This window comes from Chiloscyllium plagiosum, unplaced genomic scaffold, assembly GCF_037043375.1.
Source record: "Chiloscyllium plagiosum isolate Xiang-an unplaced genomic scaffold, Cpla_swu_hap1 HiC_scaffold_14, whole genome shotgun sequence".
Taxonomy (NCBI): domain Eukaryota; kingdom Metazoa; phylum Chordata; class Chondrichthyes; order Orectolobiformes; family Hemiscylliidae; genus Chiloscyllium; species Chiloscyllium plagiosum.
The window spans coordinates 45402602-45415922 of NW_028270152.1; the positions used below are offsets into that span (position 1 = coordinate 45402602).

The 13321-nt window shown below is 40.5% G+C and overlaps 1 protein-coding gene across 2 annotated transcripts in view; it reads left to right on the top strand.

Annotated features, from left to right (window-relative positions):
- The first annotated feature begins 324 nt into the window (after positions 1-324).
- The window catches only part of atxn7 (ataxin 7), a 141359-nt gene continuing 128362 nt past the window's right edge, over positions 325-13321 (top strand). Inside the window, exons 1-2 of one of the 2 annotated variants that reach the window (XM_043708266.2) lie at positions 325-817; positions 964-1032. In XM_043708266.2, the coding sequence (XP_043564201.1) occupies positions 652-817; positions 964-1032 (235 nt within the window). In that variant the 5' untranslated portion in view covers positions 325-651. The remainder of the gene's footprint in view (positions 818-963; positions 1033-13321) is intronic. The other variant, XM_087994408.1, reaches the window with a different exon arrangement.

Sequence of the window (13321 nt, forward strand, 5' to 3'; positions counted from 1 at the left end):
ATTTTAAAAGTTTTCTTGGGGGGGGGAGTTCGTCAACAGCAAGGTTACTGTTTTTTGTGCCTTTTGCTTTTTTCCCATTTCACGGCCTGTCATATGATGGTACTGAAGCAAATGGCAAGAGGGGCAACAACAGCATCATCACAGAATTCTTGCGGCAAAAATAGGCCATTCAGCCCGTTGGTCTGCTCTGGATAAGTACAAGAACATCTCAGCTCGCCCAACTACCCTGCTGTCACTTTCTGAACAAACTGGGAAAGTACCAAGTGCCGGTATTTGTACTGTACAGCCACATTCTGACCAGCATAGTCATGGTGATGTTTAACATATCCATGAGTTTAAAGAATGACACAACGCAGGAGGCCACTCAGCCTCTGCTAGCTTTTCGAAAGAGCTTCAACCTGCTGTTCTCGGCGAAAATAAACAAATAAAAACCCTCCAAGTATTTACGCAATAAATTCATTTTACAGGTTATAACGTGAACTGTCTGCTATGAGGCGGTGCATTGGTTGAGTGTGTTAAAGGGCAGAGTGGGGGTCGCGAGGCCACAGAAACTTGCCCCGGTGTTGCAGAGTCCCAGCAGCGCCTCCTGTTAAAGGGGAGGGGACGCCAGTTAAAGGGGAGGGCGAATTCCTGCCAAAATGTAGCGAAAAGATGGCGGAAACGGCCGAGGCTGACGTCAGCGCGGCCCGAAGTGCGGCCGGGCAGCAAGAAGGATCAGCAATGGCGACTGTGGAGAGGAGACTACCCAGTCCGGAGGCGCTGGCGGGACAGCCCTGGACCCACTGGATCGATGCCGCCAAACAGCACGGGGCGGACGGTGAGCCCAAAACGGTCTTTAACCTTAGAAAAGACTTTTAGCGGCGAAGTGACGAGCGGGCCCGGGATGTTTGTGCGCCGACTTGGCGCAGGCAAGGCAGGCAAGTGTAACTCAGTGACTGACTGATGTGTCCAATTGTTACACAGGCACCGAATTGGAAGAAACTTTTAAGGAGTGCGGGAAAAACCGGGAGGTGATGCGGCTGAGCCGGGAAGGTGAGTGGCGGCTTCAAACTTTGCTGTGTTCCTGCTCCTGCCTGCCTGTTGTACAGGCTCCTAACCGCGGGCTGGTGACTCCGCTTCGCAGGCACTGGCAACTAGACCAAAAAGGGGGCCTGTTACATGGATGCATTCTGAACTCATGGTTTACCCAAATATTTGTAGCAGCTAGGTTAACCGACAAAACGTTCAAAGTTCCCATTCCCTTCGCCAGCTCTTCTCCTCCCCCACCCACGTAATGATTTCGTAGACTTAATTTTTTTAAAAGTTGCTTTCCGTGATCTACGTGTTAAGGTTCAGTTGCTATCTTGTTTGTCAGGTAATGAGGGAGTGGTTCTAGATTATATTTTGGAGCAATTCAAACTTGAAATCACGAACAGTAACAACATAATTTGGCATCCTGCTATGTTTGGCTGATTGCAGAGAAGCTCATCACAATATACTTCAAGAGGTTAATGTTAGCTATTTTTGGTTTCATTTATGCCAGACTCTGTTCAAGCTGAGTAATATACCCTGTTACTAAATTGCCACTATGATTCATTTTTGTGAAACTTGATATTTTAGTCAAATTTTAAACTTTAGATAAATTTTGAACTGTTCCATGTAAACTAACTTTAAAGTGTCCATATTATGTATCTAGCAGTTTCTATTGTAACTGGCAGGAGTGACCATTTGAAGAAAAAGTGGCACTTAAATTTACCTATCTTACCTTTGTTCTCTACATCTTGGATCATCTGTAGTTTAGACATTGATCTATGAATGGATCACAGTTAAATTTCAGTTAAAATCAAATTGTGAAATGGAACATTAAAGACTGGACTTTCTTTCCTATTAAATCTATAGATGATCTAATTTCTAATTTAGAATAGGGCTGAAATATTAAATAAAATTCAGTAAAATACTGCAGATGGATGTTTTGATCTTGTTACAAGATTTACATTTAAATTTTAAGTACTGGTATTTTAGTTTGAATCTATCCAGCTAAGGCAAGATGTCTGGAAAGATCTTAAGAAAATGAATTTGGACAGTCTTTCTATTTTCTAAGATACTGACTGAGATTGTGGTACATGACTGCCCACAATCCAGTACTAGTCTCACTCTCCTAGAGTGTTGAGGTGGAAATCGGAAAACTTGTACGGATTCGATAGATGTGTTCTTGAGTTGGGATTCAAACCTGTTTGAGGGTGTTTGAGTGAACACTATACTTGATATGTGTTTGCTGACATTAATAATATTTCATTTCCTCGACCAACGTTTATCAGTTTCTGAAGGCAAACTTATCTAGTGCCGGTTTACTTGAAACTAAATTTTGTTGAATCTGTGAAACCATACGCTGTTAATAACCCCTTCGATACACGCTTGTAGGCATGGAAAATGTTTAATGGACCTGCAAGGCATTTTAACACAAACTCCCCTTTAAGTTTAAGTTAATAGATGGGAGATGTCGCAACAAAAAAAAAATAGATTTTCTAGGTTAGAATGTCAGTATGAGATTTAATAAATGAGAAAAACTAAGTTTTAAGAAGCCAGATATCAATGTTAAAAATGTTGTTGCACATCTCTAATGTTTTTAGTGTTCAATTTGACAGCTATTTTCACTGAGAAATATGACTTGTTCCTCAGAGTTGGATAAGTGGAGTCTCCGATGGGCAACTATATTGTAAATTGAACATCATTGTTATATTTAATCTCAATTGTTAATAGGAAAATGCTATCTACCTAGACTGGTTAAATTTTAATTCACTATGCTGAACAAATATCCATTAAAAATGTGATGTTTTATTAATCTAATGCTTATAGACTACAGGAAGCATTTGCACCAATTTAAATCGCTTTTAAAAATATTTGGCTTGATTTCCTGTCCATGATTGTCATTATTTACCCTTTGTTTTGCCTTCTACTATCAAGAGCCAAAATCCAAATTTGTCATGATTGCTTTGTGGATGTTATCAGACCAGCTTTGACACATCTTTTGATGTTGAACGCAGTGTCTCCACTGAGTATATACTTTTGTGGATACTGCAGTCTGGTTTGGTGGGTGATTATTAAACGTTTTTAAATCTTGCGTTATTTGAGTTCTTATTGTGAATGCTGTTTTATTTTGACCAGTTGGTTTGATTCCCTACGTGCTTGCGCATTTGTTTTAGTAAGTTGCACTGGAAGAGGACAACTGTCTTATTTCGCCCAGAATGAGTAAATACCTTTCGTACCTACATATTCTGGTATTACATACATTGAAATAAGTTATTTTGCATGCAGTATTAAACATCTTTTCATATATTCATATTTCAAGAACTTGGATTTATGTTGTCCCTTTCACAACTTCAGGATTTCTCAAATCATTCTTATAGCCACTGGAGTATCTTGGAGTGTAGTGACTGTTGAAGCAAATAACAACATAACTAATGGAATGGCTTAAAGAAAAGAAAATGAGGGAGTTCCTTGTACTGTAAATTGGTGTAATTCACTGAAAATATACTGAAGTTAAATTCTTTGACACATCTATATTTTTCAGTGCAGTAGGAAAGGTTCTATATACCTGTTCCATTAGTCAGTGTATTCCTATTAATTGACACGTGATTTACGCACACCAAAATTTTAGTACATCTTATGCTCGACATAATTGTAAAGTATTATTTGACCTCCCATTGCTGGCTGAAAAATCAGTAGCCCGATTAGACACTTGTTATCCAAACTGTAAGGTAAATTGCACCTGTTCTGATCACTACGTGTCAGTTTTATGCTAGTGAAGACTCTTGCACCAGTGTTTAAATACTATTTAGATTTGATTGGAATGAGGAATCTTACTTTTTTAAAAAAAAATCTAGATGAGCGACTGAGTTTTGAAATCTGATATTTGAAACATGCTCTTCCTTCATGCATTGAAATATATAATTCTTCTGTTAGTAAAGTTTACAACTGTTGGTACAATTTGCAGCATATTCCTATATCGTTGCAAATGAATGTACAGTCAAGGTCACGACTTATTTCTTCATTATCCAGCTAAGGGTCTTTAAATATATTTTGTGAAATTTTGTAACTGTTTAACCTACATGAATGGTCTCTTTTTGTGGTGGCAAATCCACATGTCATAAGCATGTGTGGTCTTTCCTTGCAACCACTCTCTATCAGCTCTTTATCCATCCCAATCCCCCTAAAATAAAACAATGTTCCAGTCAGTTTTCACTGATATTTAAAAACGGCAAGTTTGTTTGGTAATGCTCGAAGTGCTCAATTTGCTCTGATAGCAAAGCAGTATAGATGCTGGAAATCCATTTGCTGTAAATACTCTGCAGGTTATGTACCATTTTATTTTGTGGGGGGTGAAGAACACTAAACATTGTTGTGGTTCTGTTCGCCGAGCTGGAAATTTTTGTTGCAAACGTTTCGTCCCCTGTCTAGGTGATATCCTCAGTGCTTGGGAGCCTCCTATGAAGCGCTTCTGTGGTGTTTCCTCCGGCATTTATAGTGGCCTGTCCCTGCCGCTTCCGGTTGTCAGTTGCAGCTGTCCGCTGTAGTGGCCGGTATATTGGGTCCAGGTCGATGTGTTTGTTGATGGAGTTTGTGGATGAGTGCCATGCTTCTCGGAATTCCCTGGCTGTTCTCTGTTTGGCTTGTCTTATAATAGTAATGCTGTCTCGGTCGAACTCATGTTGCTTGTCCTCTGCGAGTGTGGCTACTAAGGATAGCTTTGAGGAGAAAGTGAGGTCTGCAGATGCTGGAGATCAGAGCTGAAAATGTGTTGCTGGAAAAGCGCAGCAGGTCAGACAGCATCCAGGGAACAGGAGAATCGACGTTTCGGGCATAAGCCCTTCTTCAGGATAGCTGGTCGTGTCGTTTCGTGGCTAGTTGATGTTCATGGATATGGATCGTTAGCTGTCTTCCTGTTTGTCCTATGTAGTGTTTTGTGCAGTCCTTGCATGGGATATTGTACACTACGTTGGTTTTGCTCATGCTGGGTATCGGGTCCTTTGACCTGGTGAGTTGTTGTCTGAGAGTGTGCTGTTATAAGTCCTAGTGGTCGCAGTAGTCTTGCTGTCATTTCTGAAATGCTCCTGATGTATGGTAATGTGGCTAGTCCTTTGGGTTGTGGCATGTCCTCGTTCCATTGTCTTTCCCTTAGGCGTCTGTTGAAGAAATTGCGCGGGTATCCGTTTTTGGCGAATACCTTGTATAGGTGTTCCTCTTCCTCTTTTTGCAGTTCTGGTGTGCTGCAGTGTGTTGTGGCCCTTTTGAATAGTGTCTTGATGCAACTTCGTTTGTGTGTATTGGGGTGGTTGCTTTCATAGTTCAGGACTTGGTCTGTGTGTGTGGCTTTTCTGTATACCTTTGTGGTGAATTCTCCGTTCGGTGTTCTCTGTACCTGACAACCGGAAGCGGCAGGGACAGGCCACTATAAATGCCGGAGGAAACACCACAAAAGCGCTTCACAGGAGGCTGCCAAGCACTGAGGATGTCACCTAGACAGGGGACGAAACGTTTGCAACAAAAATTTCCAGCTCGGCACAACAACGAGCACCCGAGCTACAAATCTTCACCCAAACTTTGAACATTAAACATTTTATAGTTGAACTTTTTCTCAGAATTTGGAAAAAATAGAGGGTAGTTTAATTAAATTTTGAGCCATATGGGTGGGTGGGGGGGGTTGGTGGTGGAAGGAAGTGTGCATGTGAGAGAAGGTGCAAAGCAAAAGGTGGAAACAGTGAGGTGAGTATAGAAGCAAAACTTGGATCAAGAGGTGTAAATGGGGGAAAGGAAGAATTTCGCAGTTTGTTTTAATCTTGGGAAAGGGAAACAGTTTTTATCTATAACTTGGTGTCATTTACTGATGAAGAAATCAAACATTGTATGTATCAATTTTCAGTTGTTTTGCAGTTGTTACTTTAAGAAAATCCTTTGATATCTCTCGTTATTTGTTTCTCCTAGGTAACTGTCTCACTACGGCTATCCTTAAACAAAATGGAAAATAGGTTGTGATGTGAATTTGAGTTTTTTTGAAGAAGTAACTAAGGGGATTGATCAGGGCCGAGAAATACACGTGATCTGTAGAGGAACCTCGATTATCAGAAGGACAGGGGTGGGAAGTATTTCGTTCAGTTAACAGAGTTCCGGATAATTGAATGCTACATAACATAGTTTTAGCCAAGCATTAGGACCTTGAAATCTTGCCGAATAATCTGATATTCAGATAATCGAATGCCGGATAATTGAGGTTCATCTGTATATGGACTTCAGTAAGGCCTTCTTGAAGATTCCTCATGGGAGACTGGTTAGCAAGGTTAGATCTCATGGAATACAGGGAGAACTAGCCATTTGAACACAGAACTGACTCAAAGGTTGAAGACAGAGTGTGGTGGTGGAGGACTGGTTTTTTCAGACTGGAGGCTTGTGACCAGTGGTGTGCCACAAGATTCGGTACTGGGTCCACTGCTTTTCATAACTTCGTATAAATGATTTGGACCTGAATATAGGAGGTATACTTAGTAAGTTTGCAGATGACACCAAAACAGGAGGTGTAGTGGACAGCGCAGAAGGTTACCTCAGATTACAACAGGATCTTGATCAGATGGGCCAATGGGCTGAGAAGTGGCAGATGGAGTTGAATTTAGATAAATGTGAGGTGCTGCATTTTGGAAAAGCAAATCTGAGCAGAAATTACCATACACTTAATGGTAAGGTCCGAGGGAGTGTTGCTGAACGGAGAGACCTTGGAGTGCAGGTTCATAATTCCTTGAAAGTAGAGTCCCGGGTAAATAGGATAATGAAGAGGGCATTTGGTATGTTTTCCTTTATTGGTCAGAGCATTGGGTATACAAGTTAGGAGGTCACCTTGCAGCTGTACAGGACATTGGTTAAGCTGTTTTTGGAATTTTGCGTGCAGTTCTGGTCTCCTTCCTGTCGGAAAGATGTTGTGAAACTTGAAAGGGTTCAGAAAAGATTTACAAGGTTGTTGCCAGGGTTGGAGGTTTTGAGCTGTCGGGAGAGGTTGAATAGGGTGTGGCTGTTTTCCCTGGAGTGTCAGAGGCTGAGGAGTAACCTGATAGAAGTTTATAAAATCATGAGAGCCATGTATTGGGTAAATAGATGGGGTCTTTTCCCTAGTGCGGAGTCGTCCAGAGCTAGAGGGCATAAGTTTTGAATGAGAGGAGCAAAATTTAAAGGGGTCTAAGGGGGAACTTTTTTACGCAGAGGGTGGTGCATGTATGGAATGAGCTGTCAGAAGAAGTGGTGGAGGCTAGTACAGTTACAACTAAAAGGCTGGATGGGTATATGATTAGGAAGGGTCTAGAGGGATATGGGTCAAGTGCTGGCAAATGGAACTAGGTTAGGTTAGGATATCTGGTTGGCATGGACAAGCTGGGCCGAAGGGTCTGCTTCCATGCTGTACACCTGACTCTAAATATCTGGATGAAACTAACAATATTTTAAAATTAGATTCCCTACAGTGTGGAAACAGGCCCTTCAGCCCAACAAGTCCACACCGACCCTCCGAAGAGCAACCCACTCAGATCTATTCCCCTACATTTACCCCTGACTAATGCACCTAACACTGGGCAATTTAGCATGGCCAATTCACCTAATATCTTTGGACTGTGGGAAGAAACCGGAGGAAACCCACGCAGACACTGGGAGAATGTGCAAACTCCACACAGACAGGTTGTAATGGAACTTGGATTCATATTTTGATTGAAGGTTGCTTCCGTCCATCACACAGAAGAATTAATTCTGACTTTGCTCACTCACTAGTTAAAGCATTCTTTTAAAATTTATTTTTGTGTTAAATACTTCTGGTTAAGCATCCATATGTAGCTTTGTAGTTGCTCCTTGGTATCTTTCTCTTGCTAACCTTTTCGTCTGAGAAGATAATTTTTGAAGTATACATTTGATGATCTGAATCTTCTTTTTTGCCAAGTTAACATTGGCTGCACTTTGCCTGATCTGAGTTTCGTAGGCAGCGCTTGTGAAATGGAATAAATTTTACGATTCAGGATGTTGATGACCTTTCTTCAGAATATGAAGATGAAGGATCATTATTGACCTAAAATATTAATTCTGGTTCTCTCTATTGATACTGCTGGTCCTGTTGAGTACTTTCAGCATTTACTTTTCATTTAATCTTTTCCTTGTGTTAACTTGCTTATGGGATCTCCTATGAAGGGTCTCTGGATTTGGTGTTGTGATGGTGCCGTAAAGCAGGCAAAACAGCAATTTACATTGCAAAAATGTTCTGATAACAAAGCAGGAATTAAAATTGTAGTAACATGGAGAATAGAGTTCTAGCAGCATCTATGGAGAGAGAAATAGTTGACCTTTTGTCAGAACTGGAAAGATATGAAATAGTCCTTGAGCAAACCCTGAGGCAGAGAAAGGTAAAATGGAGAGTAAGAGTTGGGTTGGAATGTAGAAGAAATTGAATTTTTATTAGAGTTGACACTGCATTCGCCTTTGTCTTACACAAGGATAAATGTTGAAACAAAAGATCTAATTAGCTGAAGTGTAAATGGAAAAATTGTTGAATTAACAACTGCTATCCAAAAAATGGCCACTATTTCATGACCTGATATAGGTGAACTGAGGTTTGAAGACTGTGAAGTGGCTAATCAAAAAATGCGTTGCTTTTCCTTCGATTCCTGCTTTATATTGAAATGAGTTGCTTTAATTCCTGTCTTGTATTAAATTTATTGGGAATACTTTGAGGTAATGATTGAAGTATAAATGAGGCAGAGAATTAAAACAACTCTTAAATGGAAGCTGGAGCTCCCACTTACAGATTGAACAGTGGGGTTCGCAAAGCAGTCGCAAGAACTTTCATGATGCAGAGAAACAAAATACAGAAGTACAGGTAAATTGCTTATGCTCTTGGAGTGTTTGGAGCCCTTGACAACCAAGTTGTTAACAGTTGTTGAACCTTTTACGTAAAATGGTTTTTCAAACCCAATTATACTTTTTTTTCCAACAAGACGTACCTTTTGAAGGCAGATGATTGGTTAATATTGAGATGAGAGCACGGGAAGTCGATTTTCATGTCCATTCAGATGATTTCTAAAGTGTTTGAACAGGGCTTAGGTGGAGAATCATTGACGGCAGACAATTATCAGAAGGTTGAGAAGCAGAGGCTGAGCTTAAACAAAACTTTGCTGGAATGTTGCTCATGATTTTAAGAAAGGAGACTTGATGTTTGCTATTTGTTTTTGTTAGAATGAATAAATTATGAAGGGCTTTGAAAGTTTGTTTTCTGCAAAGATTGTCATGATGTGAAGGAGAGGGACAAATTTTATTAGATGACCAGTCTGCTCCCCTTTCGCTCGCCCTCTTGGTTGGTCACAATTTTTTTGTAACATGCAGATATTACCCTTCAGTTTAACATGGAGGAGCCAATTACTAAGGTTTGCTTGAGTGAAGGAAAATTGTATTTTATTATCTCGTAGCCTGGAGACAATAATAAAACATGACATTAAATGTGGGTAATAAACCCTTGGGGTGGAGGAAGAAGTGTTTGGTACAAACGACAAAATAAAGGCAAATAAAGTTTAAAGTTCTTAAGAGTCCTTGTGAGTGAAACTGAGTCCACAACTGTTGAGCACTTTTGGTGACATTTTATAAAATTCTGGAGTTCTCTGAATTGTGTCCCCCTGCCTCAGTTGTTTATTTTTTCAAGTGTACATTGATTTTGGAGATTAAGGGAAACACGGAGAGCAAAAGAGAGTTTGTCTTCCATGTTCTGTTAAGAATCAATTTTTCCCCCGTCATTCTTCTGTCAATAAGATTATAAACCTTGGTCTAATTCCATTGTCTTTCCAAGCTGCGTACTCCACAGTCAATCTTTCATCATCCCATATATGCTTTCCTGGCACCTTTTTCCACTTGGCATCCCGTGATTTAATTTGTTTCCAGGTAGACTTTTTCTTTCCTCCAGTAACAAGGTCTGTGAATATCCAGTGTCTCAGAATGCTGGTTTCTGTCCCTGGATGTCAGTCTCTCTTCCTTTTGGACACAAATGCCAAATAGCAGTCTTTGGTCATTAATCATGCTTGCGCAGATGCTCCGAATCTTAATGTTCCAGACATTGCTTTTACTGGTTGAGTTTCTGGGGAATGCTGAAACCAACAATTTTCCTTTTACATGTCCTGGTTTCTCATGGTGAAAGCACTTTAGGTATATCCCACCTACCTCCTATATGGATCTCTCCTCCTCTTAATAGTTGAGACCGTTCATCTTTCAACTTGTTTCAGATATTGACTGTTGTCGCAGTTTGGCCTGTGACCGCTTCCCCAAAGTTCCCCACAATTCCACTGTGCAAATCTCCCAGGCCTGTATGTGGAAGCAACTTCCACATGCAAAAGTCAATTCATCAGCTCACCGAACCTCCCAGTGACTAGTATGTTGCTCCCAGACTCCAGCTTCTGAGTTTATGGGGGTGTGTGTTAACTCCTGATTGTCAGCTAAAGTTTCAGCTTGTTTGGGCTCTGCTAACCTCTGTGCCTCAACATGAGTCTACATTGGAAAAGATAAGGAGTTGTTTGAACTCCTTATTACCTCACAAAGGTTTTCATTGTTTCTGCAATTTTAGGTGCCCATATACCCACTGACCAAAAGTAAGCTGCTTAAGCTGTTCATACTTTGCATGTGTCTTGTCAGACTGTTTGCTGATATGCCTCTAGCACTCGTGGTACATAATTAAATTGCCCTTTTTTTTGTTACATGGTAGTCAGTAGTACTTTCCATGTAAGAGAGTCACTGTTGAGTTTTCCCCCTCAACCAATGATGTATCAATGTTTATTGCTGGACTGGCCGCTACTGACCTTTCAGAAAAAAAGGTGTTCCTCTCTTCTTCAAACTAACTTGAATACTTTTATCATGTATAAATTAGGTGTGTTTGGTTGTTTCTCCAGAGCTGTGATTTAGCTCAAGTTGGTTCAATTGAAATTCCCTTTTTCTTCTCTTTTCTTGGAATTTTCTTTTTTCTCCCCCCCTGTTTCTCCTCTTTCCATTCCAGGAATTTTCTTTCTTCCCTTTTTTTTTCTTCTCTGGAATTCTAATTCAGGTTTCTGTTTCGCTATTCTCAGGTGCCACCCTTTTTGCAATTTCTACTTTCCTGGCTTTCTGGTAGAACCTAAACACTATGGGCCTGTCTACCCCTTTTAATTCTTCCAAGTGTGATGAAAGGTGTGTGATTTATATTCATTTTTATTTTACAGTTTGGATTTTAATTTCACAGTATGCGTCTTTTTTTTTGTCAAGAAGTTTAAAACTTAGTGGTTCCAGACAGACTGACCTACCTATTCTAAACCAGTACGTGCCTCCTGTAGTGCTAATGGAAGTTTGTTTACACTGTGGAGAGAGAAGACATCGATCCGTTAGCATAGCAGAATCTCGGATGAGTTAGTTTGCTTGTAATGTAGTTCAGCAGCTTTAGAGTTGTTTTGAAGGAATCCTGACTGGAGTCAGAAGCAAGTGTACAGATTGTTCTGCTATCGGGTGTGTTTTGTTAATTTGAATTTGCTGTGGCCAATTGCCGAGTAGGGGACATGGTTTCTATAGCGCACACTTTCAAGACGTGTATTTGCTGTAATACAATTACTTTGCCAACACTTTAAGTGCTGTTTCTCGAGCACAATTTTTCGATAATGCAGGGCTGCACAAGAACGGAACAATCTTGTTATAGAATGACTGTGTATTCTGAGGAAAGGAAAGGAGATTGTTCAGGGCAGTTAAGGAAGTAAGATACTTTGGCAAAAGAATCATGACAGTGAGAAAGCTAGCATGAAGGCACTTTGCTTGAATGCTCGTAGCTTTCGTAACAAGGTTGATGGGTTAACGGCACAAATTGTGGCGAATGAATGATTTGGTAGCCATTACAGAGCCATAGTTCGAGAATGGTCACGACTGGGAGTTAAATATTCAGGGGTATCAGACTGTTCAGAAGGACAGACAGGAATGTAAAGGAGGTGGTATAGCTCTGATATTCAAGGATGACATCAGGACGGTGCTAAGAGATGAAATAGGTTCTGTGGGGAATGAGGTTAAATCCATTTGGGTGGAAATTAGAAATTCTAAGAAAACATCACTGATAGGTATAGTCTATAGGCCACTAAATAATAACGTTACACTGGGGTGGGCAATAAACCAAAGAAATAACCAAGGCCTGTAAATGGTACAGCTTTTTCATGGGGGATTTTAATCTGCATGTAGATTGGTTGAACCAGCTCGGTCACGGTAGCCTTGAGGAGGAGTTCGTTGAGTGTATCTGTGTGACTGTTTCTCTTGAACAGTATGTAATGGAACTGACTAGGGAGCAAGCTGTTCTTGATCTGGTCCTGTGTAATGAGACAGGACTAATTAATGACCTCACAGTTAGGGATCCTCTTGGAAGGAATTATCACAGTATGGTTGAATTTATAATACAGCTGGAGAGTGTAAAGATAAAATCCAATACCAGGGTCCTTTGCTTGAACAAAGGGGACTACAATAGAATGAGGGAGGACCTGGCTAAAGTAGACTGGAAACATAGGTTTCATGGTGGGACCGTTGATGAGCAATGGAGGACTTCCAATGATATTTTTAAGTGCTCAGTAAACTTACGTTCCAGTAAAAAGGAAGGACTGAAAGAAAAAGGGTAAACTGTCATGGGTGTCTAAGGAAATCAGGGAAGCTTTCAAATTGAAAGAGAAGGCACACAAAGTGGCCAAAAACAGCATGAAGCTAGAAGATTGGGAAAACTTAAGATCAACAGAGAGCCACAAAAAGAGCTATAAAGAAAAGTATGAGAAAAACAAATAGCAGAATATATAGACAGATAGCAAAAGTTTCTATAAATATATAAAACAAAAAAAAAAGTGGCTAAAGTAAACGTTGGCCCTTTTGTGGATGAGAAGAGACATTTAGTTTTGGGATATGATGAAATGGCCAAGGCGTTTTGTATCAGTCTTTGCATTGGATGACACTAATAACATGCCAGTAAGTGAAGAAAAGACAAAGATAGGTGAGGACTCTAGAAACAATCATTACTATGGAAGAGCTAGTGTTGGGCAAGCTAATGGAGCTAAGGATAGCTAAGTCTCCTGGAAGGCATCCCAGGGCACTACAAGAGATGGTGGGAGCAATAGCATGTGCACTGGCAGTAACTTTCCAAAATTCACTGGACGTCTGGGGCAGTCCCAGCAGATTGGGAAACAGCAAATGTGATACCACTGTTTAAAAAGGGAGGTAGACAATAGATGGGAAATTTCAGACCAGTTAGGTTTTTCTTAGAATTCCTACAGTGTGGAAAGAGGCCCTTCGGCCC